This window comes from Eurosta solidaginis, chromosome 3, assembly GCF_040869045.1.
Source record: "Eurosta solidaginis isolate ZX-2024a chromosome 3, ASM4086904v1, whole genome shotgun sequence".
NCBI classification, from domain to species: domain Eukaryota; kingdom Metazoa; phylum Arthropoda; class Insecta; order Diptera; family Tephritidae; genus Eurosta; species Eurosta solidaginis.
This window is the reverse complement of record NC_090321.1, coordinates 143003880-143031048: the sequence shown is the minus strand read 5'-3', so window position 1 is coordinate 143031048 and position 27169 is coordinate 143003880. Positions and strand designations below refer to the sequence as shown.

The 27169-nt window shown below is 39.9% G+C and overlaps 1 protein-coding gene across 1 annotated transcript; it reads left to right on the top strand.

Annotated features, from left to right (window-relative positions):
- The first annotated feature begins 3529 nt into the window (after positions 1-3529).
- On the top strand, positions 3530-24551 carry LOC137244314 (E3 ubiquitin-protein ligase RNF25). Its single transcript, XM_067773150.1, has 4 exons — positions 3530-3675; positions 3761-3832; positions 3893-4727; positions 23634-24551. Exons 1-4 carry the CDS (start codon positions 3668-3670, stop codon positions 23931-23933), a joined length of 1215 nt encoding a protein of 404 aa, XP_067629251.1. The 5' UTR covers positions 3530-3667; the 3' UTR covers positions 23934-24551.
- Positions 24552-27169: the final 2618 nt, after the last annotated feature.

The following is a 27169-nucleotide window of genomic DNA, read 5'->3' as shown; positions in this document are numbered from 1 at the left end:
CACTATTCGAGATAGATCACGATTTAATTTTTTAAAATTGGACTTCGCAAAGTCGAAGCGATAACTGGAGTTGTATCGTTTATTTCCGCTGTTACAAGCATAATTTACAACTTCGTAAACTATTTTGAGGGAAGGGTGGTAAGCATCTTCAGGTTCAATAATGGGTTCGCATCGACTAATGGAATATTTAGAGTCATCATCCACAAAGGCTAAATCTAACACTCTTCCGAATTTATTCGATTGGATGTTGATTTGTTGAAGGCACAGCTCAGACATTCCGTCTAGAAATTCATTGTTGGAAGACTTTGACGAAACTGGTACGATATTAAAGTCAGAGATGCACCATGATATGTGTGGCATATTGAAGTCACCCAAGACAATAATGGAATCGGAAAGCTTTAGCATCGAATTAACAGTTCTTAGCAAGGAAATGTGATGCATATAAACGGACAGTTCAGAAGATGGCGGGATATAACAGATGGCCAAATAAATGTGGAAATTTGCTAGTTGTGTGCGTATGCACAAGAACTCAGTTGTATCGGTGGCGGTTACGCAAATCTCTTCAGATGGTATTGAAGAGTGTACAGCAATGCTATAGCCATGGTGAAGTCGTAAGGTAGTAACAGCGAGCGCACATACACACAAACTCCATGTAATTTGTTTGTGTAATTCGTTGGTGGTAATGTCAAAAATACTCTGAGAAATGTTCGTACTGTCAAAATTTATGAGAAAAGTTGCCATCAGCTTGGCTAATGCTTTCACCTTTAAAGCCTTCCGCGATTTACAACCAGATTGACTGAATTTTGTGTGTGTTAGTGCAGTCGGGTGGCTTCGTGACACACGTATTTGTTGTCGGATACACGTAGATGAAAATCAAAAATTTTTCATTTTTTCATTTGACGCTAGCTTATTTGATAGTCGCGGGGTGTAATTGACAAAACGCAGTGTTGTATTTAGTTTGTGTCGACATTCAAAATGAACAAGTGCAATTCATATTAAAATTTATTGAAAATTATCAATGTTTAGCAGCTTTATGGAATGTAAAGCTTTTATTATTATTTAATAAAATTTTTATTAATTTTTTTATTATTTAGTAAAACTGCTGTAGTTGCAAGTAAAAAAAAAGTCATCATCCGATGACGGCATATTCACGTCCGAACGCTACGGTTTCTCAATGCAAATGTTGATTGATGGCTTTTTATTTGATAGTCGCGGGGCAAGCATCAAATACCCGACACGCACACATACAAAAATTCAGTCAATCTGGTTGTAAATCGCGGAAGGCTTTTAATGAATCCGCCATCAATCAGCTTTGCCAGCATAGTTTGAAATAATAATCAACATAAACGATTTGATTCCGTTTTGATATGGCAGAAAACGAAACAAAATCATTTCGTTAATTTGACGTTCTTAACGTTAATAAACGAAACGAAATGCCTTTGTTTCGTTTATTAACGTTAATTATCGTAACGAAATGATATCGGTTCGTTGGTTAAGCATGCCTGGTGAATTCATACAAGTGAAAAATCTTTCTATTCCTCCATTGCCATACCCACCTGTCAAATAATAGCTGACAGAAAGAACGGCTGTCGCGAATGGCCAGAGAATGGAAGAAAGGTTTGTTTTTAGCTCGCGGTTATTAAATTGAAGTGCCATGAATTGGTCATTTGTGTTTCAAATCAGCCTTTCTCTTAAATGTGTATACAGAAAATTAGACTACATATTAATATTAATTTCTAAAATCTAGTTAATAGATTAAATGTGAGCCTCCAGTTAAGCGGACATTTTAAAAATGTAAATAATGGAATATACCAGTCGTCTACAAAAATGTTTGAAAAACACAATTGAGCAAATGATTTAAGTAATCGAACAGCGATTGAACAGATGACCGAGCCTGTTTGCTATTGTGAACGTTTTTATCAAACATTCGCCACTTGTATGAATTCACAATGGTGGGCAGAGACGCTATTAATATAGAGACATTGCAGGGACGAAAAATAGTAGGGGGACTCATGTAACCGTATAAATGCCTTATAAAGTGTGTAAACGTATAAATTTATGTAGTGCGTAAAATAGCTGTCAAATTTTGTATGAAAAATCATTTACACAATTTGTATAAATTTACGCGCACATTTCATTGTGTAAACGCGGTAAACTTAAATGAATGCAACCTTGCAGACATTAAAGCAGGCATTTTCATCAGAAATCTCCAACATCAGCAAGTAAAGGCGTTTTAGTTTTGATTTTTCACTTAATCTTGGCATTTTTGAATTTGTATAACAATCAAAAAAATTTTGTTTGGCAATAATACAGCTGATAAACAATCAAGTTTATCAAGAGTATTACTAGGTGCGTTCATATAACCGCGAGTAGGGGGACTCATGATAGCATATAAACTTATAAGGTGTAAAATTATATCCATTTACACACGCGGTTATATGAACGCACCTAGTAATACTCTTGATAAGCTTGATTGTTTTTCAGCTGTATTATTTCCAAAAAAATTTTTTGGATTGTTATACAAATTAAGAAATACCAAGATTAAGTGAAAAATCAAAACTAAAACGCCTTTACTTGCTGATGTTGGAGATTTTTGATGAAAATGCCGTCTGTAATGTCTGCAAGGTTGCATTCCTTTGAGTTTACCGCGTTTACACAATGAAATGTGCGCGTAAATTTATAGAAATTGTGTAAATGATTTTTCATACAAAATTTGACAGCTCGTGCGTAAACTAGATAAATGTATACGTTTACACACTTTATAAGGCATTTATACGGTTACATGCATGCCCCTAGTGTAAATTGATATAATTTTACACCTTATAAGTTTATATGCTTTCATGAGTCCCCCTAGTGTGAAGCAAGCTTCACAAAACCTCTAGCAGGCAAAAAATTTTGAATATAAAAATGTTGCATGCGCGAACTTCAGTGGAAAGAAGCGGACCTTCACAAAATTGTAGTAGGTCACTTCCACCACACCAAAAACTTTAACACAATTTTTAACAAAATTTAAGCACACAAATACAGTGATTGGAGTTCTAGAGAGTAAAAGTTAAGTTTCGGAACACACTAGCTGCATAAATAGTGTAACAATAATTGTTAAATAACAAATACAGCCAGTGGTAGTTTAACAAATTCTGCTGTGGTAAGTGGTGAATGTAACCTACTAGAGGTTTTTTGAAGCTTACTTCACACTATTTTTCGCCCCTGCAATGTCTCTGTGTTAATATTGTCTCTGTAGTAGGTCACATTCACCACTTACCACAGCAGAATTTGTTAAACTACCACTGTCTGAATTTGTTATTTAACAATTATTTTTTTCAATTTTTATGCAGCTAATGGTGTCAGAAATTAATCTTTTGCTCTCTAAAACTCCAATTAGTGTATTTGTGTGCTTAAATTTTGTTAAAAATTGTGTTAAAATTTTTGGTGTGGTGGAAGTGACCTACTAGAATTTTGTAAAGCTCCGCTGCTTTCCATTGAAGTTCACGCATGCAACATCTTTATATTCAAAAGTTTTGTTGTGGGTGATTATTATGTGACGGGGCTTTAAAGAGAAAAAGTATAGATAAATCGATTTTACTTAAAATATGCAGAATAAACTCCATTGTATACCGTAACAATGATTAACTCAATCCTAATTACGAAATAATTGCTTAATAAAAATATGGATTCGTAAGTGAAATTAATTGTTTTAATTAACATTTTGTTTCCCTGTTTATTAAATGATTTTGTATGAATTTCGCTTATATTTCTATAGTTTAATAGATGAAGTAGAATCGTTGGAAGCTATATTGATGGACGATGTTCACATAACGAAAAATTCTCAAAGGTTTTAAAATAAATTCAAAGATTATATGTATTAAGATTTAAAAAATGTTACTAATTACAGCGGCATACCAGAAGTAATTGAAACTACTGTGTTTCCACAAGTGGGGGACGAAGCCGAGCAATATGTTTGTGTGACACTTCAAGTAATCCCAACTCCTGAATATCCAGAGGAGAGTCCGCATTTTAAATTATTGCGTCCGCGTGGCTTGGATGATATTCGTTTGGAAGATATTAAAAAAGCATGTAATAAGAAATTGCAAGAATGTATTGGTTTCCCTGTTGTATTTGATTTGATTGAGGTAGTACGTGAACATTTAACTGGGAGCAATTTACCCAGTGGCCAATGTGTCATTTGCCTATATGGTTTTAGTGATGGCGATGAATTTACCCGTACTGAATGTTTTCATTATTTGCATAGTTATTGTCTGGGACGACATTTGAGTGCTTTGCGGCGAACTTATAAAGAGGAGTACGATAAATTACCCAGCTGGCTTCAAAAGACCGTTGATCCCTTTAAAGCTTTATGCCCTGTTTGCCGAGAACCTATTAAGGATGAAGAAGATAGCTTACGTTGTGCCATGCCACCATCGGAGCTTGAAAATGCTCCAGAATTCAAACTAACACGCGAACTTCGCGATCTTCAGCAGCGTATGTCGGCATTATTTATAAAACAAAAGAGTAGGGGAGCCATAATAGATCTGGATACTGAAGGTGGTACCGTTATTTCAATTGAAAGCGAAGAAGAAGTGAGAAGACGTTTAGAAAGTAAATCTAATTATAGTAGCAGCATAAGATGTGAAAACGCACATACAGAGAGCCATTTATTAAACTGCGAAGGTAGTGGTGGAAGCAATTGGAGCAAACATGTGGGAACTTCTTCATCTTCAGAACATAAGGTATGCTTATAACACATCGTCGGCCGTAGAAATAGGGAAGAATCATTCTTCCTTATTTTACTGTCAATTTTTACTTTCATTCGCTTGCAATATAAATATATTTTTTGTTGGGTCCCACTCATATCCCGATTATATTTATCCTTTTTTATAGAATATTCTGTTGGAAAGCCAATTGATTATAATCTGCATATTGACTAGCATAATGGACGAGTCTATGAACGCTTTCCAAGGCAGTCGGTTCTATGTACCGGAGCGACTCGGGATTTTTCCCGACCAAGGACTGTCATTTCAGTGTAACCCCATTTAATTTGTTGTGTTCCACAAATTGTCATCCTCCCAGCAGCGGGAGCCATACTCTCCTGCCTCGGGAAGGTATCGAACCCAATCCGGGTCCGTCTCCTGACCCCCCTCCTGAGAAATGGTTTTGCTGTGTTTGCCGGAAAATAATCTTTTTAGGACGGTCATACTCAGTGTGTCACGTGCAAGGGTGGGTTAAATCGGACACGTTGTTCTGGGATAGATCCCAGGACCCGACTAGAGATATACGCTGCCGATTTTCGTCGAAGCTACAGGCCCGCCAAAATACTGCTCTCAGAATCGCCACGGGCTGTCTTCTTATGTCGCCAGAACACCATCTACATAATGAGGCGAGAATACTCCCCATCAGGGAGAGAAATGAGATGCTAACCAAAAAGTTGCTGTTGAATACCCAGAAACCTGGGCATCCCAACAGACATCTGATTGATGAGCCAACACCCCCTAGGGGCTTAAGGAGTCATCTCCGTAAGCATTTTGAGCAAATACGGCACCTGAGAACCCAGCCGTATGAAGCAAAAAAAGCACAAGCAGGTCTTTGGTAAACTCCACAAACACGCGTCGGACCTTTATGCCAGGAATTGCCCGGTGAATCTTGCGGAAGAGGAACGCATACTCCCCAGGAAACGCGTGTCACTCTTGCTCAACTTCGTTCTCGATACTGTAACAGGTTAAACTCTTACCTATCCAGAATCAACCCCTACATACAAAATGTATGCCCCGCTTGTAATGTGTCCCCACACGACACCAACCATCTCTTTAATTGTAATGTGGAATCAACGCCTCTAACACCCCTTCATTATTTTCCACCCCTGTTCAAACAGCAAGTTTCCTTGGACTGCCGTTAGAGGATATCGATGACAATTTTCTGAATTGCACCGATGCCTGCCGACCACCCAGATAATTTGCGGTCCACCTTTTAAAATATGGGGGAAGGGTAGACCCTTTCAGGTCTTGCAGTAACGTGCATGGTTGACCGTATCAAAAGCTTTTGATAGGTCTAGCACAACGAGTTCTGTTCTATGGTGGGGCTTCTGATTTAAACCACAATTTATCTGGGCGCTAATGGCATTTAGCGCGGTGGTGGTGCTATGGAGTTTTCTAAAGCCATGCTGATGACAGGCTAGCTGCAAATTTGCTTTGAAGTAGGGGAGCAAAATGGCTTCAAGCGTCTTGGCTACTGGCGATAGGAGAGATATAGGGCGTTATGACTCTCCTATGTTAGCTGGTTTCCCAGGCTTTAGTAGCGGGACCACCTTGGCCATTTTCCATTTTGCGGGGATGACAAAGGTGGAAAGAGACAGGTTGAAGACATGCGCTAAATATTTGAAACCCTCTTTCCCTAGGCTTTTAAGCATCGGCATGGCTATGCCGTCTGGGCCCACTGCTTTGGATGGTTTAGCATGACCCAGGGCTTCCTCAAACTCTATGGCGGTGATGGTAATCGGAGACGCGCTAAATTTATGCTTATGTGCGTGTATGTTGACCCTCCGTCTATCTTTGTCGACCGTAGAATGCATTATATATTGTCGGCAGAAAGCGCTCGTGCATTTTTTCGCATCCGACAGCACTTTATCGCCAAAGGCGATGTAAATTTTGTCATTGTGCTTAGACGGATTCGGACTTTACGGTGGACCAAGGTCTACCCACACCGGCAGAGGTTACAACCGCTTAGATGCTCCTTCCATTTCGCCCGCTTGTGTTCATCCACAAGCAATCTTATGCGTTGGTTTATATCCCTTATTTGGGGGTCTCCGGGATCTTATAAGGTCACGTTCTCTCGCTAAATTTGCGGCCTCCGCCGGAAAGTGAGGCCGAATTTCGGGAATTCTACCGGCGGGAATGAAGCGAGCCGAGGCGGATTCAATGACCTTGCGGAAAGCACGCTCCCCTTGGCGAGCATCAGTCGGGATTGGGAGGGCAGCAAAGCGGTTGTCTATAAAGGATTTGTATTCGTCCCACTTTCCTTTTTTTAAGTTTATGAAAGTGGGTTTTTCTGTGACAATGAAGTCGGCAGTACGCTCGAGCGAAATAAGTACAGGCAGGTGGTCGGATGCCAATGTTACCATCGGCTGCCAGTTGACGCAGTTTACGAGTCCTGCGCTCACGATAGATATATCCGGCGAACTGTGACAGCTTCCTACCATACGTGTGCGGGCATCTCCGTTTATTGTGCAGAACGTCGTTTCTTCTATTTGATCCGCCAACATCTCACCCCTACTGTCTGACTGCAAGTTTGAATGCCATAGATCGTGATGGGCATTGAAGTCACCTAAAATAATGCGATTATTGCCAGTGAGTAAGGCGCTGATGTTAGGGCGGTATCCACTGGGGCAACAGGTGGCAGGAGGGATGTAGATGTTGATGATTTCTAGGTTTGCATCGCCTGACCGGACAGATAAGCCTTGACATTCTAAGACACTGTCCCTGCGGCCGATGTCGGGATTAAATAAATGATATTGCACTGAGTGGTATAAGATAAACGCGAGGCCGCCTCCATTTTCGCTCTCACGATCTTTTCTGTGGACATTATACCCAGAACAGGTCTGCAGAACAGATCTTGCTGTGAGTTTAGTCTCTTGAATCGCGGCGATGCGGATGTCGTGCCGCTTCATGAAATCGACTATCTCCGTGATCTTCCCAGTTAATCCATTACAGTTTAGCTGCAGAATTCTGAAGTGCAACGAGGGAGACGTCGTCACTCTAGGAGTAAGAGATGGGTGACTACGCCTGGGTTGTGAAAGGCTAAGACGCAACTGCCTTTGTGGCCCTGGGACTGGACGTCCTTGGGTAAGCATTGGGGTACCCGGTGTAATTGGGTTAGCGACCTGGCAACATGGCGCAATGAAATCCGTGAGGGGGGTTGCCATCGCGGAGACCACAACATCTAGGAAAGTGGCACCGCCCAAGGCAGGAGCTGCATTGGGAGGATGTCGCAAACATATATATTCTGTGCTGCCAAACGGTGCAAACGGAGGTAGGGACTAAGAGTCTGTTTCCCTGACCTACACGACTGCTGCCGGAAAAGAGGGGGGAGGAGACGGGGCAGGAGCTGATGCTCGGCATTGCTACCGACTTTGTTATGAGTAGTAGCAGCCGTTTGAGTTGTTGGCGCCGTGGGGCGCGAGCAGCAGCGGGTACTTGTTGTGGCTTGCTGAGCAGGGGAGCTGCTGGAAGGTAGTGGGGGCGCTAAGGCGTAGACTACGGGACGCCTTTAGGCGTGAACAGCAAGGAGCCACAAAAGATTTATAAAAGTTACGTGGACGTAGGGTTTTGGGATCAAGCCCAGAACAACCTGTCCGACCATCCCTTACAGGAGACACACTGACAGAGTATGACCGTCCTAAAAAGATTCTTTTCCGGCAGATGCAGCAAAACCATTTCTCAGGATCGGGGTCAGGAGACGGATCCGGATTGGGTTCGATACCTTCCCGGAGCAAGAGAATATGGAGCACTCCCGCTGCAAGGAGCTGCTGGGGGGATGACAATTTATGGGAGGGACGCAACAAATTAAATGGGGTTACACTGAAATGACAGTCCTTGGTCGGGAAAAATCCCGAGTCGCTCCGGTACATAGAACCGACTGCCTTGGGAACCGTCTTATGAGTCTCGTTGCCGATAATAGTTGGCTATCTCTAAATAACCGCAGAATTCTTTTGGCCTCGTTCTTCATATTCGAGCTTTTCACGGGCAAAATGGACTGCGCGTTGCTTCTTGAAAGACTATGCTTGAATACTCACTTTATAAACCTCCGCCGCTTTGAAATCTTTTTCATAGGGCTGAGTAGAACTGTTTATAACTCAAAAGGGCCTATTAACAGAGCCCGATCAAAAATAATTGCTTCTCAAATGTTTTGGATATTGATTTCTCGGACTCAAAATACCCTCTTCAACTTAAATTAAAAAATTACTTAATCTGTAATAATATAAATTCTTTTTGCTAATGTGTTGTGAGGTTCCCTTTTGGAACCTCTGCCAAATTGATGATGTGCGCTTTGCACGCGCAATGCACTCCATATAAAACGCCAAACACCAAAACACCAAACACCGTATTTTCTCTTTTGATTTTTTTTGTATTCTTTATTCCAATAAATATTTTAAGTTCTTTTTACTTTATTCAACCAAATGTTAATTTTCACTCACTTCTTTCGAGTTACCTTTTTCTTTACTCTGCCGTGTCCAAAATTATAATAATGGCGGGTCTTTTTCTTCCTAGCCGAATTGCTCTGTTTTCAAGTTGTTCCAACTCCTGTTGTTCGTTCACAGTAGACAACGGGTGTTGCAGCAATTTGGAAACAGGGTGACATTTTTATTATTTGTTAAGGCTGCTGTTACATCACCCTTTTTGGGGAAAAGAAGAATTGACAAAGTGATCAGTTTTGTCACATTCATTGTTTACTATATAGTTTGGCAGCTTAAGTAGAGGTTATGTTGCGAATAGAGTGGAAGGCAGTGGACTAGGCAGTCGAATGTCATATAATGAAGGAATGGTGTTCGGAGATTTTTCAAAGTTAAAAAAAAAAATGATAAAAGCTTTAATATACATAAAAATATTGTTTTAATAACAACAAAAATGCCATATATATTCTGTATACATAAATTTGTAAGTATTATCTCACTTGAAAATTTGAATTAAATAATCTAAAGTTTTGTTTTGAAACTGAGTCGAGAACTGTGCGTGTGAATGTGCGAATTTTCACCGATCAGCTGTTAGTTGCGCTACTTGGTAAAATTTACAATGGTCACATTCTTCTTGCCCATAGACTTGCAAAAATTGTTGCGAACAAATGAATATATTTATATTAGGGCAAAGAGTATATATTTGTTAAGAGGCGTCACTCGATACTTTTGTTGTTGCCAAAGCAACCCTGTCATGTCGAATGTGATTCTCAAGGAAGTTTTGTTTAGTTTTCTTTAACTGCATCCTATATATTTATGCGGTGAAGTGACTTTGCATAATTACAATTTTTGGAAAGAGAATTAATTAATTAATTTAATACAATCAATAAAATAAACACAAATACCACACGAAAATGTATAGAAGGCGTTTTTATAAATACATCTGACAAAAAAAACCAACGACTACCTTGAGAAAACATCGAGTAATTTGCTTTTGTAACAACAAAAGTATCGAGTGACGCCTCTTAACAAATATATACTCTTTGATTAGGGTGTTCCTCCCCTTTTGAATTCGTTGGTTCGGAACCATTTTTGCTACTGATTACAAATGAACTTAGAGGTAAAATACTCAAATTTTATTTACATTTATGTTAGTTTGCTGGTAGGAACTAGAAAGTTATTGGTAGGAAAATAATTACATTTTAAATGGTAAATACTTTGTATGTTCTTGTTTTTGAATTTTCCTTTGTAAAGATTTACATTATATACATTTACATTTTTTGAAACTTAAGAAGTACAATTTTGTTTAAATTTTTAAGCTTTTAATGAACAGGAATTTTTGTTTACTTTTGTTTCATCATTTGTTATGATTTTAATACCATACTTATGTATGAATCATTTTTATAAAATACATTTTTCATTTTAATATACACATTTTTTTTGTATTTTTTTGTTTTAACAGTTTTTGAGCCTTCGGGGCTACTTAAATGCTAGTAAGAAAATTTTGGATTTGTTTTTCAATCAAATTTAAAGTTTATTAAAAGTATTGAAGTAATGTTAATTTACTTTACTTAGGCGGTTTTTATGTACTACTTTTTCTTTGTTTTTAACTTCATCGAAAATAGTTACGTTAGGTTCGTTAATTTTGGTTATAATAAACGGACCTTGATAAATATTTTCGTGTTTATGACGTGGTTCTTTCTGTAAAAGTACCTTATCTCCGATTTTGACAACTAAAGGTCGTGCCGTTTTATCGTACAGATTTTTACTTTGTAATTTATTTTTATTAATTAGGTTTTGTGGTATTTTGTGCGTTTTCTGCATTCTATACTTAACTTCTTTGGCATAGTTTTCGACATTATAAATTGGGTAAATTTTTTCTTTTGTTAATTCATTAGGCAAAGTTGCATTTTTCCCAAAGACTAACTCGAAAGGCGAAAATTGATTGTCGAAAACTGTGCTACTCGTAGTATTGTGTAGGAAAGTAAACTATTTTAAATAAACATCCCAATCAGAAAAAGTATCTTTTAAATATGCACGTAAGTATTCATTAAAAACTCTATGATTACGTTCAATCGTGCCAACAGTTTCGTGATGGTATGCAGTTGAAAAATTATGTTCAATGTTTAGAAGTTTAGTTATTTCTTCAAATAATTCATTTTTAAATTTAGTACCTAAATCTGATTTTATGGCATTCATTGTGCCGTATGTTAAAATGAATCCTTCAAAAATTGCTGAAGCGATTGTTTTTGCCGATTTGTCTGGCACAGTGACTGTGACCAGGTATTTAGTCATGTCGCAAATCATGGTAAGTGCGACCTTGTTACCATATTTGGACTCAGGTAGGGGTCCTATTGTGTCAATTACTAGTATATCAAATGGTCTACAAGGAGTTGGTGTTAAAACAAGTTTTTCTTTTGATTTAGGTTTAACCTTGTTTAAAAGACAATCATTACAACTTTTGATATATTTCGATATATCACGAGTCATATCTTTCCAATAAAATTTTGTTCGCAGTTTTGCGTAAAGTCTTTTCATTCCGCAATGTCCACCAGAAATGGGATCGTTATGGTAAATTTTCATTAGCTTTAATTTTGTATCTTCATCTGTTACTGTCTCCACTGGATCTGTTAAAATAATTTCTAATGATTTTAAAATTTTATTTCCAATATTTTTGAAATTTGTAATAGTATAATGTTCGAAAAAAATATCGTTTTTAGGCCATTCAATCTGCTTAATTACAAATTTGCCGGCTTCTGATTCAAGCCTCAAAAGTAATTTCTCCAAAGTCATTATTTCGTTAACAAGCTCAAAACTAAGTCACTCGAGTTTCTTATGTTTAATATGCGCAAAAATTCTTAAACTTGTTGTTTTATTATTTTTATCGTAAGTAATTTCAGATCTTATTCGTGGAATCTTTTTTGAAAAATTAAATGAAAATTTGTCGCAAACATGTAAAGTAGGTTTTTTTCCGTCGTTTTTGTCTGTTTTCCTATGTAAATTTTTGTCGTTTGCCTTTTTTGTCATTGCCCTTGTCTGTACTGCCAAAATTTGTTTGTTAGCTTCTTTAATCTCATCCATTGTAATGCGCGATAGTGCATCAGCGCCAACGTTTGATTTACCCTTAATATATACAATAGTGAAATTATATTCAGCTAGTTCTAGTGTTATTCTTGAAAGTTTTGAAGATGGGTATTTCATATTGAATAAGTATACTAGAGGTCTATGATCTGACTTTACAATGAAATGGGTGACATAAACGTATGGTCGAAATTGCTTTATTGCGAAATAAATAGCTAAGAGTTCCAACTCTATAATTGTTTTTTTCTGCTCTGCTTTATTAAATGCTTTAGAAGCGAAACAAATTGGTTAGTCACTACCTTGCTGTTCTTGACTTAAAATAGCGTCACATGCAGTTGTGGAAGCATCAACGGTAATAATGAATTGTTTAGTAAAATCTGGATATTGAAGTAATTTTGGTGAAAGTAATGCTGCTTTCAAAGATAAAAATGCCCTTTCGCACTCTACACCCCATACAAATACAACTCTTTTCCTGCTTAATCGATTTAGAGGCGCTGTCAGAGACGCACAATTAGGTATAAACAGTCTGTAATAGTTTGAAAACGCGACGAAGCGTCGTACCGCGTCTTTATCAGTCGGTTTTGTATACTTTTTAACTGCATTTATTTTAGAGTCGTCTGGCAACAAACCTTTGGCTGAACATTTGTGACCTAAAAATGTAACTTCTGGTCGTAAAAAGTTGCATTTATTTGGCTATTGAAGAAAATTTAGAGGAATTTGGTTTATTAATTAAATCAAAAAGTTTGCAAGTGAAATTATGTCAGTAATATTTTGAATATTACTTGAAGTAAGTCTTTTTTCTTCATTTAGAGAAAAGCTTTCACAAAGAATTTTTTTAATTGTATTATATTTGTTAGTAGAAGGAGGAGGATTGATAACATCAATAATTTTGGATATGATTTCTTGTTGAAGTGTAATAGGAACATTTTGAAATTTGATGTTATCATCAATAATGTTTTTTATTTCAAATTGTCCTTCAATAAGCAAAAACCATGTTTCAGGACAATCTGACCAAAATTATGGTAATTTAAGGGATTTATTTGAATGGAATCTAAAGTTATCTCCTTGTGTAGAATTGCCTGAATGTGTGTCTGGAGTAGTATTAATATTTGTATTTTGTGTTTGATTTAGAGACATTGTGTTATTATTTAAATTCTCTGAAGATGTAAACGAACGAATTTGTGTTGGTGAACGTAAAACCATTAAAATTAAAATAATTTGTTTATAAACAAATATATACATACATTTTATATTATTTAATCTTGATTAAAAATTTTATTTATATAAAAATATATATTTATATTCGTACTTACATACAATGATCTTTTTAATTATTTATAATTAAATTTTAGTTAAAAATTTTTATTGTTGATTGTTGATATTGCCATGAAAAGGTTGTTGCTGTTTAAGTATCTTCAATGATGTTGCAATGGCTTTATAAAGAATGTCTAATAATTGGTTAAAGGAAGTATTAAGTGTTGTTGAAGTATCTACAATGATGCTTTTTATGAGACTATCCACATTAAAAATCAGCTTTTATTGAGGTGTAGATGAGACGTCGTCGACGTTACGTACAATTAATTAACAAAAATTACCGTAAGTACACGTATTAACAGGAACAGTAAAAATACTTAATATTCAAATAAATAAGACGTTTATAGACACAAAGTATTTGAGAGTTACGTAGTGCTATTGCTATACTTCATCGTTGGTACCACTCCTATGTGCAAATAATTTTAAAAGTAACCGCATATAATCCTTTTATTATTCCGGTAAAAAGCAGATTTTCTTCTATTTAATATATAAGTAAGGTATTTATATATGTATTTTATTTATTTATCTATATAAATATATATATTTTATATCTGTATCTTTGGACTCGATCGAAAATTGCACATTTACACATATGTATAAAGATATACAGATTTTGACTTGTAAACATTTTCATTGTCACATAATAATAAAGTAGGTATGTAGATGTTCCACTTCATCCATTTAATCTTGAAAGTATGCACATTTTAGATTACACGCTGTTCACAATGGTGTTGCACTTACATATATATGGGGTATTCCATCCCATTTCGACCACTTTTGAACCCGACCCCTTTAGAATTGGCTGAAAGTTTTTCTTCTTTTTCTAGCTTACGAAAGACGATTTTCAGAAGTTATGAATCTTTAAAAAAAACACCGTTTTTGTTTTCAAAATGCTATAACTTTTTTAAAAATTGACCGTTTGGGTTCTTTTTTGTTAAAATGTACTTTTCGGAAAAAATACAAAAAAAATTTTAAAGTTTTTTTTTTTTTCAATTCAATAAAAAAAAAAAAAAAATTCTCGGCCCACTCCGGGATTAGTGGGGATGATTGCAGAATTGATTGAAGTTTTTTATGAGAAAAAAAGGGCGAAATTCGAAAAACTGAAAAATTACAAAAAAAAAAAAATTTTAAACATTTTTTGAATTTTTTCCGAAAAGTACATTTAAAAAAAAAGATTCTAAAAGGTAAATTTTTGAAAAAGTTATAGCATTTTGAAAACAAAAACGGTGTTTTTTTTTTAAAATTCATAACTTTTTTTGAGTTGGATGAAAAAATAGGAAAAACTTCTGAAAAACGTCTTTCGTAAGCTAGAAAAAGAAGAAAAACTTTCAGCCAATTCTAAAGGGGTCGGGTTCAAAATTGGTCGAAATGGGATGGAATACCCCATATACAGCAGGATATTTGTAGGAAACAGAGCAAAATCTATGTGTTATTGATTTAAAAGTTCTTCTTTCCAAAATGTTATTATTGAAAGTATATACATATGTACTAGCAGACCCGGCAGACGTTGTTCTGCCCTAAACTTGGTCTATCTGCATACATTTTAATAAGCTTTTTCCGTCTAACTCTGCCCTACCCCTCTACAATTTTTCCTAATCTTTTTATTCACTCCTCCCTCCGTCTTTTTCGCGTCATCTATCTCCATCTTCGTCTCATTCTATCTCTTTCTCAGTCTCCTTCTCTATTTTCTCTTCTCTCAATTTTTTCTCCTTCTTCTTCATCTCTTATTGCCAGTCCCAGAGGGTGGTATGTATTTTGATCCAGTCCCATTCCGAGTCTCAGTCCCAGTTCCACTCCGAGTCTCAGTCTCAGTCCCAGTCCTAGTCCTAATCCCAGTCCCAGTCCGTCTTTGATATACTTCCCGGAAAAAAGCATCTTAAATACTAATATAGGCAAATTTATATACGAAATTTCAGGCAAATCGAATAGGACTTATACAAATAGGTATGTGGGTATTATTAATTCTTGTCTTTATTTCGGCTTCGCATGCATATTTATCAGTTTTGCCAGGTTGATGCGACTAAATCGAATATCACAATGAACTTTAGAGCTCTCAGCAACAGCTTTCATCTGATATCCATAATACACACACATTCTAGGGGTATTCGGGTCCATGTTTTGGCCTATATCTCGAGACCCTAGTAACTCAGTGGTGTAAAACTTACTCTGTATTATAAGCACACATCAACAGCTTCAATTTGATACCCCTAATGTAAAAACACATTCTAGGTGTATACGGGTCCACGTTTTGGCCTACATCTCGAGACCCTAGTCACCCAGCCTAGCTCTATACTAAAGAACACATCAACAGCTTCAATTTGATACCCATAATGTAAAAACACATCCTAGTGTTACCCTGATCCACGTTTTGGCCTATATCTCGAGACCCTAGTCACCAATAGGTATGAAAACTACCCCGTACTAAAGCACTCATCAACAGCTTCAATTTGATACCCAAAATGTTAAAACATTGTCTAGGCGTTCAAGGGCCCACGTTTGGCCTACATCTCCAGACCCTAGTCACCCAGGCGTATGAAAATTATCCTCTACTAAATCACTCATCAACAGCTTTCATTTGTTATCCATATTATGTAAACACATTCTAGGGGTACCCGGGTCAACGTTTTGGCCTATATCTCGAGACCCTAGCCACCCAGGGGTATGGAAATTATCCTGTACTATAGCACTCATCAACAGCTTTCATTTGATATCCATATTGTTTAAACACATTCTAGGGGTATCCGGGTCCACGTTTTGGGCTATATCTGGAGACCCTACCCTCCCAGTTGTACGAAAATTATCCTGTACTATAGCACTCATCAACAGTTTTCATTTGATATCCATATTGTATAAACACATTCTAGGGGTACCCGGGTCCACGTTTTGGGCTATATCTCGATACCCTAGCCTCCCAGTTGCATGAAAATTATCCTGCACTATAGCACTCATCAACAGCTTTCATTTGATATCCTTATTGTATAAACACATTCTAAGGGTACCCGGGTCCACGTTTTGGGCTATATCTCGAGACCCTGGCCTCCGAGTTCTATGAAAATTATCCTGTACTATAGCACTCATCAACAGCTTTCATTTAAAATCCATACTGTATAACCACATTCTAGGAGTACCCGGGTCCACGTTTTGAGCTATATCTCGAGACCCTAGCCTCCCAGTTGTATGAAAATTATCCTGTACTATAGCACTCATCAACAGCTTTCATTTGATATCCATATTGAATAAACACATTCTAGAGGTACCCGGGTCCACGTTTTGGCCTATATCTCGAGACCCTAGTCACCCAGGGGCATGAAAATTGTCCTGTACTATAGCACTCATCAACACCTTTCATTTGATATCCATATTGTATAAACATATTCTAGGGGTACCTGGGTCCACGTTTTGATCTCAAGACCCTAGGCACGTACCGAAAAAAGGTAGACGTTGGCCGATTCTCAGACCTACCCAATATGCTCACAAAATTTCATGAGAATCGGTTCAGCCGTTTCGGAGGAGTTAAGCCTCTAAAACCGTGACAGAAGAATTTTATATATTAGATATGTATAATTTTATTTCAAGTTGAATTTATTTGCAAATATTAGTTAGTTTGTTTGAAAAGCGTTGATGTAGAGTTAACTCTTTTGATTAATGTAGCGCTCGACAGCTACTTAATATAGCATACATCTATTGTTATTTAGTTATATTAGTGTGACAAGATCGCCATTATAGTTAATTATAATAACTATATTATAAATCTGTATATTCATTATTCAACCTAAATTATTTGTTTGATATATTATTTTCTTTTTTTGATTAATATAAAAATTTTCGTTTAAAAAAGGTAACTTAATTATTTAAAAAAAACTTAAAATATCACAAGTAAGAAACAAGTAAAAATATTAACATGAATAAAATAAATAACTAAATATAGACCCTACAAGCAGCAGCGGGTACTTGTTGTGGCTTGCTGGGCAGCGGGGCTGCTGGAAGGTAGTGGGGGCGCTAAGGCGTAGACTACGGGACGCCCTAGGGCGTGAACAGCAAGAAGCCACAAAAGATTTATAGAAGTTACGTGGACGTCTGGTTTTGGGATCTAGCCCAGAACAACCTGTCCGATGCAACCATCCCTTACACGAGACACACTGACAAGAGTATGAGCGTCCTAAAAAGATTCTTTTCCGGCAAATGCAGCAAAACCATTTATCAGGACCGGGGTCAGGAGACGGACCCGGTATGGGTTCGATACCTTCCCGGAGCAAGAGAATATGGAGCAGTCCCGCTGCAAGGAGCTGCTGGGAGGACGAAAATTTGTGGTAGGAACGGAACAAATTAAATGGGATTACACTGAAAGGACAGTTCTTGGTCGGGAAAAATCCCGAGTCACTCCGGTACATAGAACAGACTGCCTTGTCTTCGAACTCGGCAATGGTCTTGCTCGAAGGGGCATAGCAACTGAAGACGTTATATCGTTGATTTTTGCCCACGTGAATCCTGCTACAGTTGGCGTCATATTTTCCTGTGGAAGAAATTTCCCTGGCGCCCAAATTGAGGCTTTGCCTGCCGAATCTGAGTGCAAACCCTGCTCCTGGCGATTTTTGTATTCTTCAGAAAGTACCACTATGTCATATGACCTTCCTGACCACACTTCCTGCATAGTCTAGACCTATCTACAGTCTCCTTACATTTCTGAGCTATATGCCCGCAGCCGCAGCACCTTTAACAGCGTATCTCTTGCTTGACCTCTCTAATTCGACAGGAAAGCCATCCCCATAGTAATCTCGTCGATATCTCTGCACTTTAGAGTGACCATCTGGGACTTTGTTATAATTTAAGCCGAGTCCTTTAGTATCGCTTCAATTTCTGCTTGGTAGGCGCTTGTTTTCCCATTTTGCGATTTTTCAGCTCTAGTAACAGCTCTCCTTTCGCCGTTCTTCTAATCGTTTTGAAGTCATCACCCAGGGATTTTAATTCGTCGCATCATCTCACTTTACGCAATATGTCGGCGTACGTCGCATCTCCCGCCTTGGAAATGATGATTGCGTCCGGCCTAGCCTTAAGTGCTTTTTTATTGCTCTTCTTTTCAGCTAACTGCCACTCTCCCGTCTTTTGGGCTGCAGTGCCCTCTTTCCGTCCCCGTTATCTTGCGTTTCTTGCGGTCGTTTGTGACTACCCACGTGCCCTGGCATGACGTCTTTTGGTGTAGTAGTGGGTTTGACCACTTTGTTCTCCTTGGTCGAGTACGAATTGTTCCCCGGTCGCTTTCCTGGAAGTTATTGACTTCTATCCTTGGCACTTTCGCTTGTACGAAATTTATGTTCTAATTTCTTTACCTCTAGGGCTGGCTCGATGTACAGCACTTTTATTACGGAGGCCAAGCGCTTGATTTCCGCGTGTATATTATTATACCCTATGAAGAACTGCATCAAGTCCTCAATCGCCTTGCCTAGCTTGGTCATCTTTTTTTCTCCAGGAGGGTTTTTGCTGATTTAACGCAGCTGACGCCTGCTTAATTAGCTCACTTAATGTTGGTGTGCCTGTTTGAGCCTTGCTGTCGGAGCTCTTTTTGCATAGCTTCGGTGTAGCACCCGACGATGACGCTCCTTGCTGGCTTTCGGCCTCCGCTCCTTTGGGTTTCGTTACCACTTGCGACGTATAATGGTGTGAAGATGATAGCGCGCGACAACATCGCGAGCTTGCGGTGGCTGGAAGAAGTGCTTCCAAACCTCCAAAGGCAAGGCACGAACGCGCGGTTTGAGGTGGTGGATAAAGCTCAAATCCCCACGGTACCAAAAGTTAAGGTATGGATACCATACGTGATGAAGTCGGATGATACACTTACTCACTGGCAACAATCGCATTATCTTAGGCGATTTCAATGCCCATCATGATCTATGGCATTCAAACTTGCGGGCGGACAGTAGGGATGAGATGCTGGCGGATCAAATAGAAGAAACGACGTTCTGCACAATAAACGGAGACGCCCCCACACGTATGGTAGGAAGCTGTCACAGCTCGCCAGATATCTCAATCGTGAGCACAGAACTCGTAAGCTGCGTCAACTGGCAGCCGATGGTACTATTGGCATCCGACCACCTGCCCATACTTATTTCGCTCGAGCGTACCGCCGACTTCATCGTCATTGAAACACGCACTTTCATACACTTCAAAAAAGGAAAGTGGGAAGAATATAAATCCTTTACAGACAACCGCTATGCTGCCCTCCCTATCCTGACTGATGCCCGCCAAGGGGAGTGCACTTCCGTAAGGTCATTGAATCCGCCTCGGCACATTTCATTCCCGCCGGGAGAATTCCCGAAATCCGGCCACACTTCCCGGCGGAGGCCGCAAACTTAGCGAGAGAACGTGACCTTATAAGACAGCTTGATCCAGGCGACCCCCAAATAAGGGATATAAACCAACGCATCAGATTGCTTGTGGATGAACACAAGCGGGCGAAATGGGAGGAGCACCTAAGGGGTTGTAACCTCTCTACCGGTGTGGGTAAACTTTGGTCCACCGTAAAGTCCCTATCGAATCCGACTAAGCACAAAGACAAAGTTTCCATCGCCTGTGGCGGCAAAGTGCTGTCGGATGCGAAAAAATGCGCGAGCGCTTTCTGCCGACAATATATAATGCATTCTACGGTCGACAAAGATAGACGGAGGGCCAATAGACACGCACATAAACACAAATTCAGCGCGTCACCAATCACCATCACCGCTAAAGAGGTTGAGGACGCCATTGGTCGTGCTAAACCATCCAAAGCAGTGGGCCCAGACGGCATAGCCATGCCGATGCTTAAAAGCCTAGGGAAAGAGGGTTTCAAATATTTAACGCATGTCTTCAACCTGTCTCTTTCCACCTTTGTCATACCCGAGAAATGGAAAATAGCCAAGGTGGTCCCGCTACTAAAGCCTGGGAAACCAGCTAACATAGGTGAGTCGTATCGTCCGATATCTCTCCTATCGCCAGTGGCAAAGACGCTTGAAGCCATTTTGCTCCCTTATTTCCTAGCAAATTTGCAGCTAGCCCCTCATCAGCATGACTTCAGAAAACTCCATATTACTACCACCGCGCTAAATGCCATTAGCACCCAGATAAATTGCGGTTTAAATCAATACCCCCACCATAGAACAGTACTCGTAGCGCTAGACTTATCAAAAGCTTTTGATACGGTCAACCATGGCTCGTTACTGCAAGACCTGGAAGGGTCTAACCTTCCCCCATGTCTTAAGAGGTGGACCGCAAATTATCTGGGTGGTCGGCAGGCATCGGTGCAATTTAGAAACGAAACATCAAAACCAAGGAGAATTAAACAAGGGGTGGCACAGGGTGGTGTCCTATCCCCACTTTTGTTTAATTTCTACATATCTAAGCTACATTCACCACCGGAAAGAGTCACAATCGTTTCCTACGCCGATGATGCACAATAATGGCCACAGGCCCAGGCCCAAAGATCGATGCGCTATGCAATAAAATAAACGGCTACCTCCCTGATCTCTTCAGTTTTTTCGCCTCGCGAAACCTGGCATTATCACCGACTAAATCTTCCGCGACCTTATTTACAACATGGACGTCCCAAATGTCGACCATTTTAAACATCCACGTCGATGGCACTACGCTACCGACTGTCCCACACCCAAAAATCTTGGGTGTGACGTTTGATCAGGATCTACATTTTGGTGAGCACGCAGCCGCAATTGTTCCGAGAATTCAGAGCCGTAACAAAAACCTCAAATCCCTCGCTGGCAGTACCTGGGGAAAAGATAAAGAAACGCTCATGACTACATACAAAGCAATTAGCCAGCCGATTACGTGCTACGCGTCACCCATATGGTCGCCAAGCCTAAAAATTACCCAGTGGAAGAAACTACAGGCCTGCCAAAATACTGCTCTCAGAATCGCCACGGGCTGTCATCTTATGTCCCCAGAACACCATCTGCATAATGAGGCGAGAATACTCCCCATCAGGGAGAGAAATGAGATACTGACCAAACAGTTCCTGTTGAATACCCAGAAATCTGGGCATCCCAACAGACATCTGATTGATGGACCAGCACCGCCTAGGGGCTTAAGGAGTCATCTCCGTAAGCATTTTGAGGAAATACGGCACCTGAGAACCCAGCCGTATGAAGTGAAAAAACACAAGCAGGTCCTTGGTGAACTCCATAAACAGGCGTCGAACCTTTATGCCGGGAATTGCCCGGTGAATCCAGTACTTAAAGAAAATTATCCAAAACTCGCGGAAGAGGAACGCATACTCCCCAGGGAAACGCGTGTCACTCTTGCTCAACTTCGTTCTGGATACTGTCACAGGTTAAACTCTTACCTATCCAGAATCAACCCCGACATACAAAATGTATGCCCCGCTTGCAATGTGTCCCACATGACACCAACCATCTCTTTAATTGTAATGTAGAACCAACGCCTCTAACACCCCTTTCCTTGGTCCACCCCTGTTGAAATGGCAAGTTTCCTTGGACTCCCGTTAGAGGATACTGATGACAATTTGTGATCGATCGCGGCTATTAGGTGGGGCGAGCATTGCTACAACAACAACAACAACAACAACATACACTGCGACTTCTGCAGAATCAGAATCCGAACATACCGACACAGGACTGGCAGGTACTTACTGTATCTCGGCCTACGGAGGAAGGTCAGTTCTACATCTTCCAAATAAACAAGCAGGCGGGGGATATATTGTACACGCAGCTTAGCAAAATGTCCTTTGGTACAGGCAAACGCAGGACGGGTGCGATCTGTAGTACTGGTAGGGAAACAGCTGCATTCATATATGCTGCCTAATTACACTACTGAGGACCTCGTAGTGGTGGCCGTTGAGCAAAAGAATAAGCAGGCGTTTATCCTGGCATACTGCTACATGGCCCATGCTGCGGAGGTTCCACTGATGGAGTTCAAGAGGCTAGTACAGGACGACGGGCGCAAAGGGCAGTTGGTCATAGGCGCGGATGCAAATGCGCACCACAATGCGTGGGGAGGAGCAGATACGAACGAGAGAGGCGACCGGGCGAACAGAATTTTGTAATTAAAATTTGAGTAAGTTCCCGATAAGCTACTACTTGGAATATAGTTCAGAACCCGATAGCAATGCAATAATAAGATAAAAAAAAACTCCGATAGGTGTCGCATGGATCGAAATATTTAAAAAATCGTATTTGTGTTCCGATTTGGTTCATATTTGGACCATATAATACACACATGAATAGAAAGCGACCTATGAAAAATCGCCGCTAGGTGGGGCAAGGATCGAGATATCCAAAAAAATCATATTTGTGATTCGATTTGGCTCATATTTGGAACAAATATTACATACATAGATAGAAAGCGACATATGGAAAAATGGGCGCCAGGTGGCGCAAAGAACAATATATTAAAAAAAAAATCGTATTTGTGGTCAGATTTGGCTCATATTTGGAACACATATTATATACATATTTGGAAAACATATATAACATACAGAAATATTAACCGCTTTAGTAAAAAAATTCACGCTGGGTGCCGCAAGAATTGAGATATTAAAAAAAACCTTGAACTTGTCTGTCCGATTTGGCTCATTGAACAAAAGTTCGAATTTTGTTAGTGAAATTTCAGTAAAAAATTCAATTCCCAGTAGAAGTGACGTCAAAATACTTTGGGGCACATAAGTTCAAATTTTGTTAGTGAAATTTCATAAAAATAAAATAATTAAAAAAACATTTTTTAAGTTATACGGTTTTATTGAAAACAATACTTACATTAGGTAATAATACTAAAGGCTAGAAAAAAATTAGGTAGGTCCTAGGTACTAGTTCTCACACTCCTCATCAATCTAGGGGGTTGATCAGACAATTAAATAAAAGCGTTGGGCGCGTGAAATTTCTCAATATGTGAGGCGTAGCATTACCTGATTAAGGTTCAACCAAACGTTATGTTGTTAATATACTCTGTGTGCAAAGTACGTTATTCCCTGAATGGTAATGCAGGGTGAAATTATTTATAAACAACTATGTCCCAATACAGATATACATTGGAAAACAAGTCATAACTATTATCTAATTGTGATAATTTATATTTTCAGGATTCTACATGTACTAAGCCGTCTGGTAGTACAAACTTTGCACCAGTTGTGCAACAATCACATCGAGTAAGTGGTGATCCAACCAACAATAACTACCATCACCAACATAATCGTCGACACTTTAGAGGAGGTAAGCGTCATCAGCATCATCATCATCATCATCGTGGTGAGCGAGAGCGGGATCGTGACCGTGCCAGTGAACACGGCGGCAACAGCGGCGCAACAAATACGAATACAACTACATCAAGTGGTGCTAAACAAGCAAAGGCACAAATGGCAAACAGTGTGCACGGCAGGTGACGCTTGGTGCGAGTGAAATCAATGGCTAATGATTATTCAACGAATTGGTACTGTTCCTCAATCAAGGGACCCAGCAAATTAACATCATATAAAACGATGCTCCATTTGATAAGGATATACTTGACTTGCAGCTTGTAATTCATTATAGTTATTTCATTAATCCCTTGCTTATATGCACTTACAGAATTGCAATATGTCCCTTTTTAAATTGATTTATATTTGAGTTGATCTCATGATGATTTTGAGGCAGGTGGTTGAGTGTGATGGTAAAGAAACAAGTCAAACACAAACATTGAAGAACTCTTATGCAAACACTTATTCATGAAGAATTGTGCATTGTACATCTCTTTTTATTAGGCGTTAGAGTGGGCAAAAAAGCTCACGTATAGTTTTCTGGAATGAGCCACAAAAATTTGTTGATAGGTACCTTTACAATATGCTCGCTTAATACTAAAGGGAAAATAAAGGGTTGTTGTTGTTGTTGTAGCACTGCTTCGCCCCATCCAATTGGTATGACCGATCACAAATTGTCATCAATATTCTCTAACGGGAGTCCAAGGAAACTTGCTGTTTGAACAGGGATGGACCATAATGAGAGGGGTGTTAGAGGTGTTGGTTCCACATTACAATTGAAGAGAGGGTTGGTGTCATGTGGCGACACATTGCAAGCAGGGCATACATTTTGTATGTCGGGGTTGATTCTGGATAGGTAAGAGTTTAGCCTGTTACAGTATCCAGATCGAAGTTGAGCTAGAGTGACTCGCGTTTCCCTAGGGAGTGTGCGTTCCTTTTCTGCAAGTTTGGAGCATTGTTCTTTGAGTACAGGATTCACCGGGCAATTCCTGGCATAGAGGTTCGACGCCTGTTTGTAGAGTTCACTGAGGACCTGCTGGTGTTTTTTGGTTTCATACGGCTGTGTTCTCAGGTGCCGTATTTCCTCATAATGCTTACGGAGATGATTCCTTAAGCCCCTGGTGTTGGCTCATCAATGAGATGTCTGTTGGGATGCCCAGGTTTCTGGGTATTCAACAGAAACTGTTTGGTTAGCATTTCATTTCTCTCCCTGATGGGGAGTATTCTCGCCTCATTATGTAGATGGTGTTCTGGGGACATAAGAAGACAGCCCGTGGAGGTTCTGAGGGCAGTATTTTGGCAGGCCTGTAGCTTCTTCCAGTGAGTAGTCTTTAGGCTTGGCGACCATATCGGGGACGCGTAGCATGCAATCGGCTGGCCAATTGCTTTGTAAATGGTAATGAGCGTTTCCTTATCTTTTCCCCAAGTACTCCCAGCAAGAGATTTGAGGATTTTATTACGGCTCTGGATTTTCTGTACAATTGTGGCTGCATGCTCACCAAAATCTAGATCCTGATCGAACGTCACACCTAAGATTTTGAGGTGTGAGACAGTCGGTAGCGTAGTGCCATTGACGTGGATGTTCAAAATGTTCGACATTTGGGACGTCCATGTTGTTTATTTTGTTGCAAAGCTCATCGATCTGTGGGCCTGGGCCTGTGGCAATTATTGCGTGGTCATCGGCGTAGGAAACGATAGTAACTCCTTCTCGTGGCGAAGGATATGATATGTAGAAGTTAAATAAAAGTGGGGATAGGACACCACCATGTGGCACCCCTTATTTAATTCTTCTTGGTTTTGATGTTGCGTTTCTAAATTGCACCGATGCCTGCCGGCCACCCAGATAATTTGCGGTCCATCTTTTAAGACATGGGGGAAGGGTAGACCCTTCCTGTTGCAGTAACGTGCCATGGTTGACCGTATCAAAAGCTTTTGATAGGTCTAGTGCAACGAGTACTTGTCTATGGTGGAGGTTTTGATTTACACCGCAATTTATCTGGGTGCTAGGCGCGGTGGTGGTGCTATGAAATTTTCTAAAGCCATGCTGATAACAGCCTAGTTGCAAAATTGCTTTGAAATAGGGGAGCAAAATGGCTTCAAGCGTCTTGGCTACTGGTGATAGGAGAGATATCGGTCGATACGACTCTTATGTTAGCTGGTTTCCCAGGCTTTAGTAGCGGGACCATCATTGGCCATTTTCTATTTTTCGGGGATGACAAAGGTGGACAGACACAGGTTGGAGACATGCGCTAAGTATTTGAACCACTCTTTTCCTAGGCTTTTAAGCATCGGCATAGCTATGCCGTCTGGGCCCACTGCTTTGGATGGTTTAGCTTGACCGATGGCATCCTCAACCTCTTTGGCGGTGATGGTAATTGGGGACGCGCTGAATTTATGTTTATGTGCGTGTCTGTTGGCCCTCCGTCTAACTTTGTCAACCGTAGAATGTATTATATATTGTCGGCAAAAAGCGCTCGTGCGTTTTTCGCATCCGACAGCATTTTGTCGCCAAAGGCTATGGAAATTTTGTCGTTGTGCTTGGCGGATTCGATAGGGACTTCATGGTGGACCAAAGCTTACCCACACCGGCAGAGAGGTTACAACGACTTAGATGCTCCTCCCATTTCGTAAACTTGTGTTCATCCACAAGCAATCTGATGCGTTGGTTTATATCCCTTATTTGGGGGTCGCCGGGATCGAGCTGTCTTATAAGGTCACGTTCTCTCGCTAAATTTGCGGCCGAATTTCGGGAATTCTTCCGGTGGGAATAAAGCGAGCCGAGGCGGTTTCAATGACCTTGCGGAAAGCACGCTCCCTTTGGCGAGAATCAGTCGGCACAGGGAGGGCAGCAAAGGAGCTATCTGTAAAGGATTTATATTCATCCTACTTTCCTTTTATAAAGTTTATGAAACTGCGCTTTTCGGTGACGATGAAGTCGGTACGCTCGAGCGAAATAAGTATTGGCAGGTGGTCGGATGCCAATGTTACCATCGGCTGCCAGATGACGCAGTTTACGAGTCCTGCGCGCACGATTGAAATATCTGGCGAACTGTGACAGCTTCCTACCATACGAGTGGGGGCGTCTCCGTTAATTGTGTAGAACGTCGGTTCTTCTATTTGATCTGCCAACATCTCACCCCTACTGTCCACCCGCAGGTTTGAATGCCATAGATCGTGATGGGCATTGAAATCGCCTAAGATAATGCGATTGTTGCCAGTGAGTAAAGCCCTGATATTAGGGCGGTATCCACTGGGGCAACAGGTGGCAGGAGGGATGTAGTAGATATTGATGATTTCTAGGTTTGCATCGCCTGACCGGACAGATAGGCCTTGACGTTCTAAGACATTGTCCCTGCGGTCGATGCCAGGATCAAATATATAAT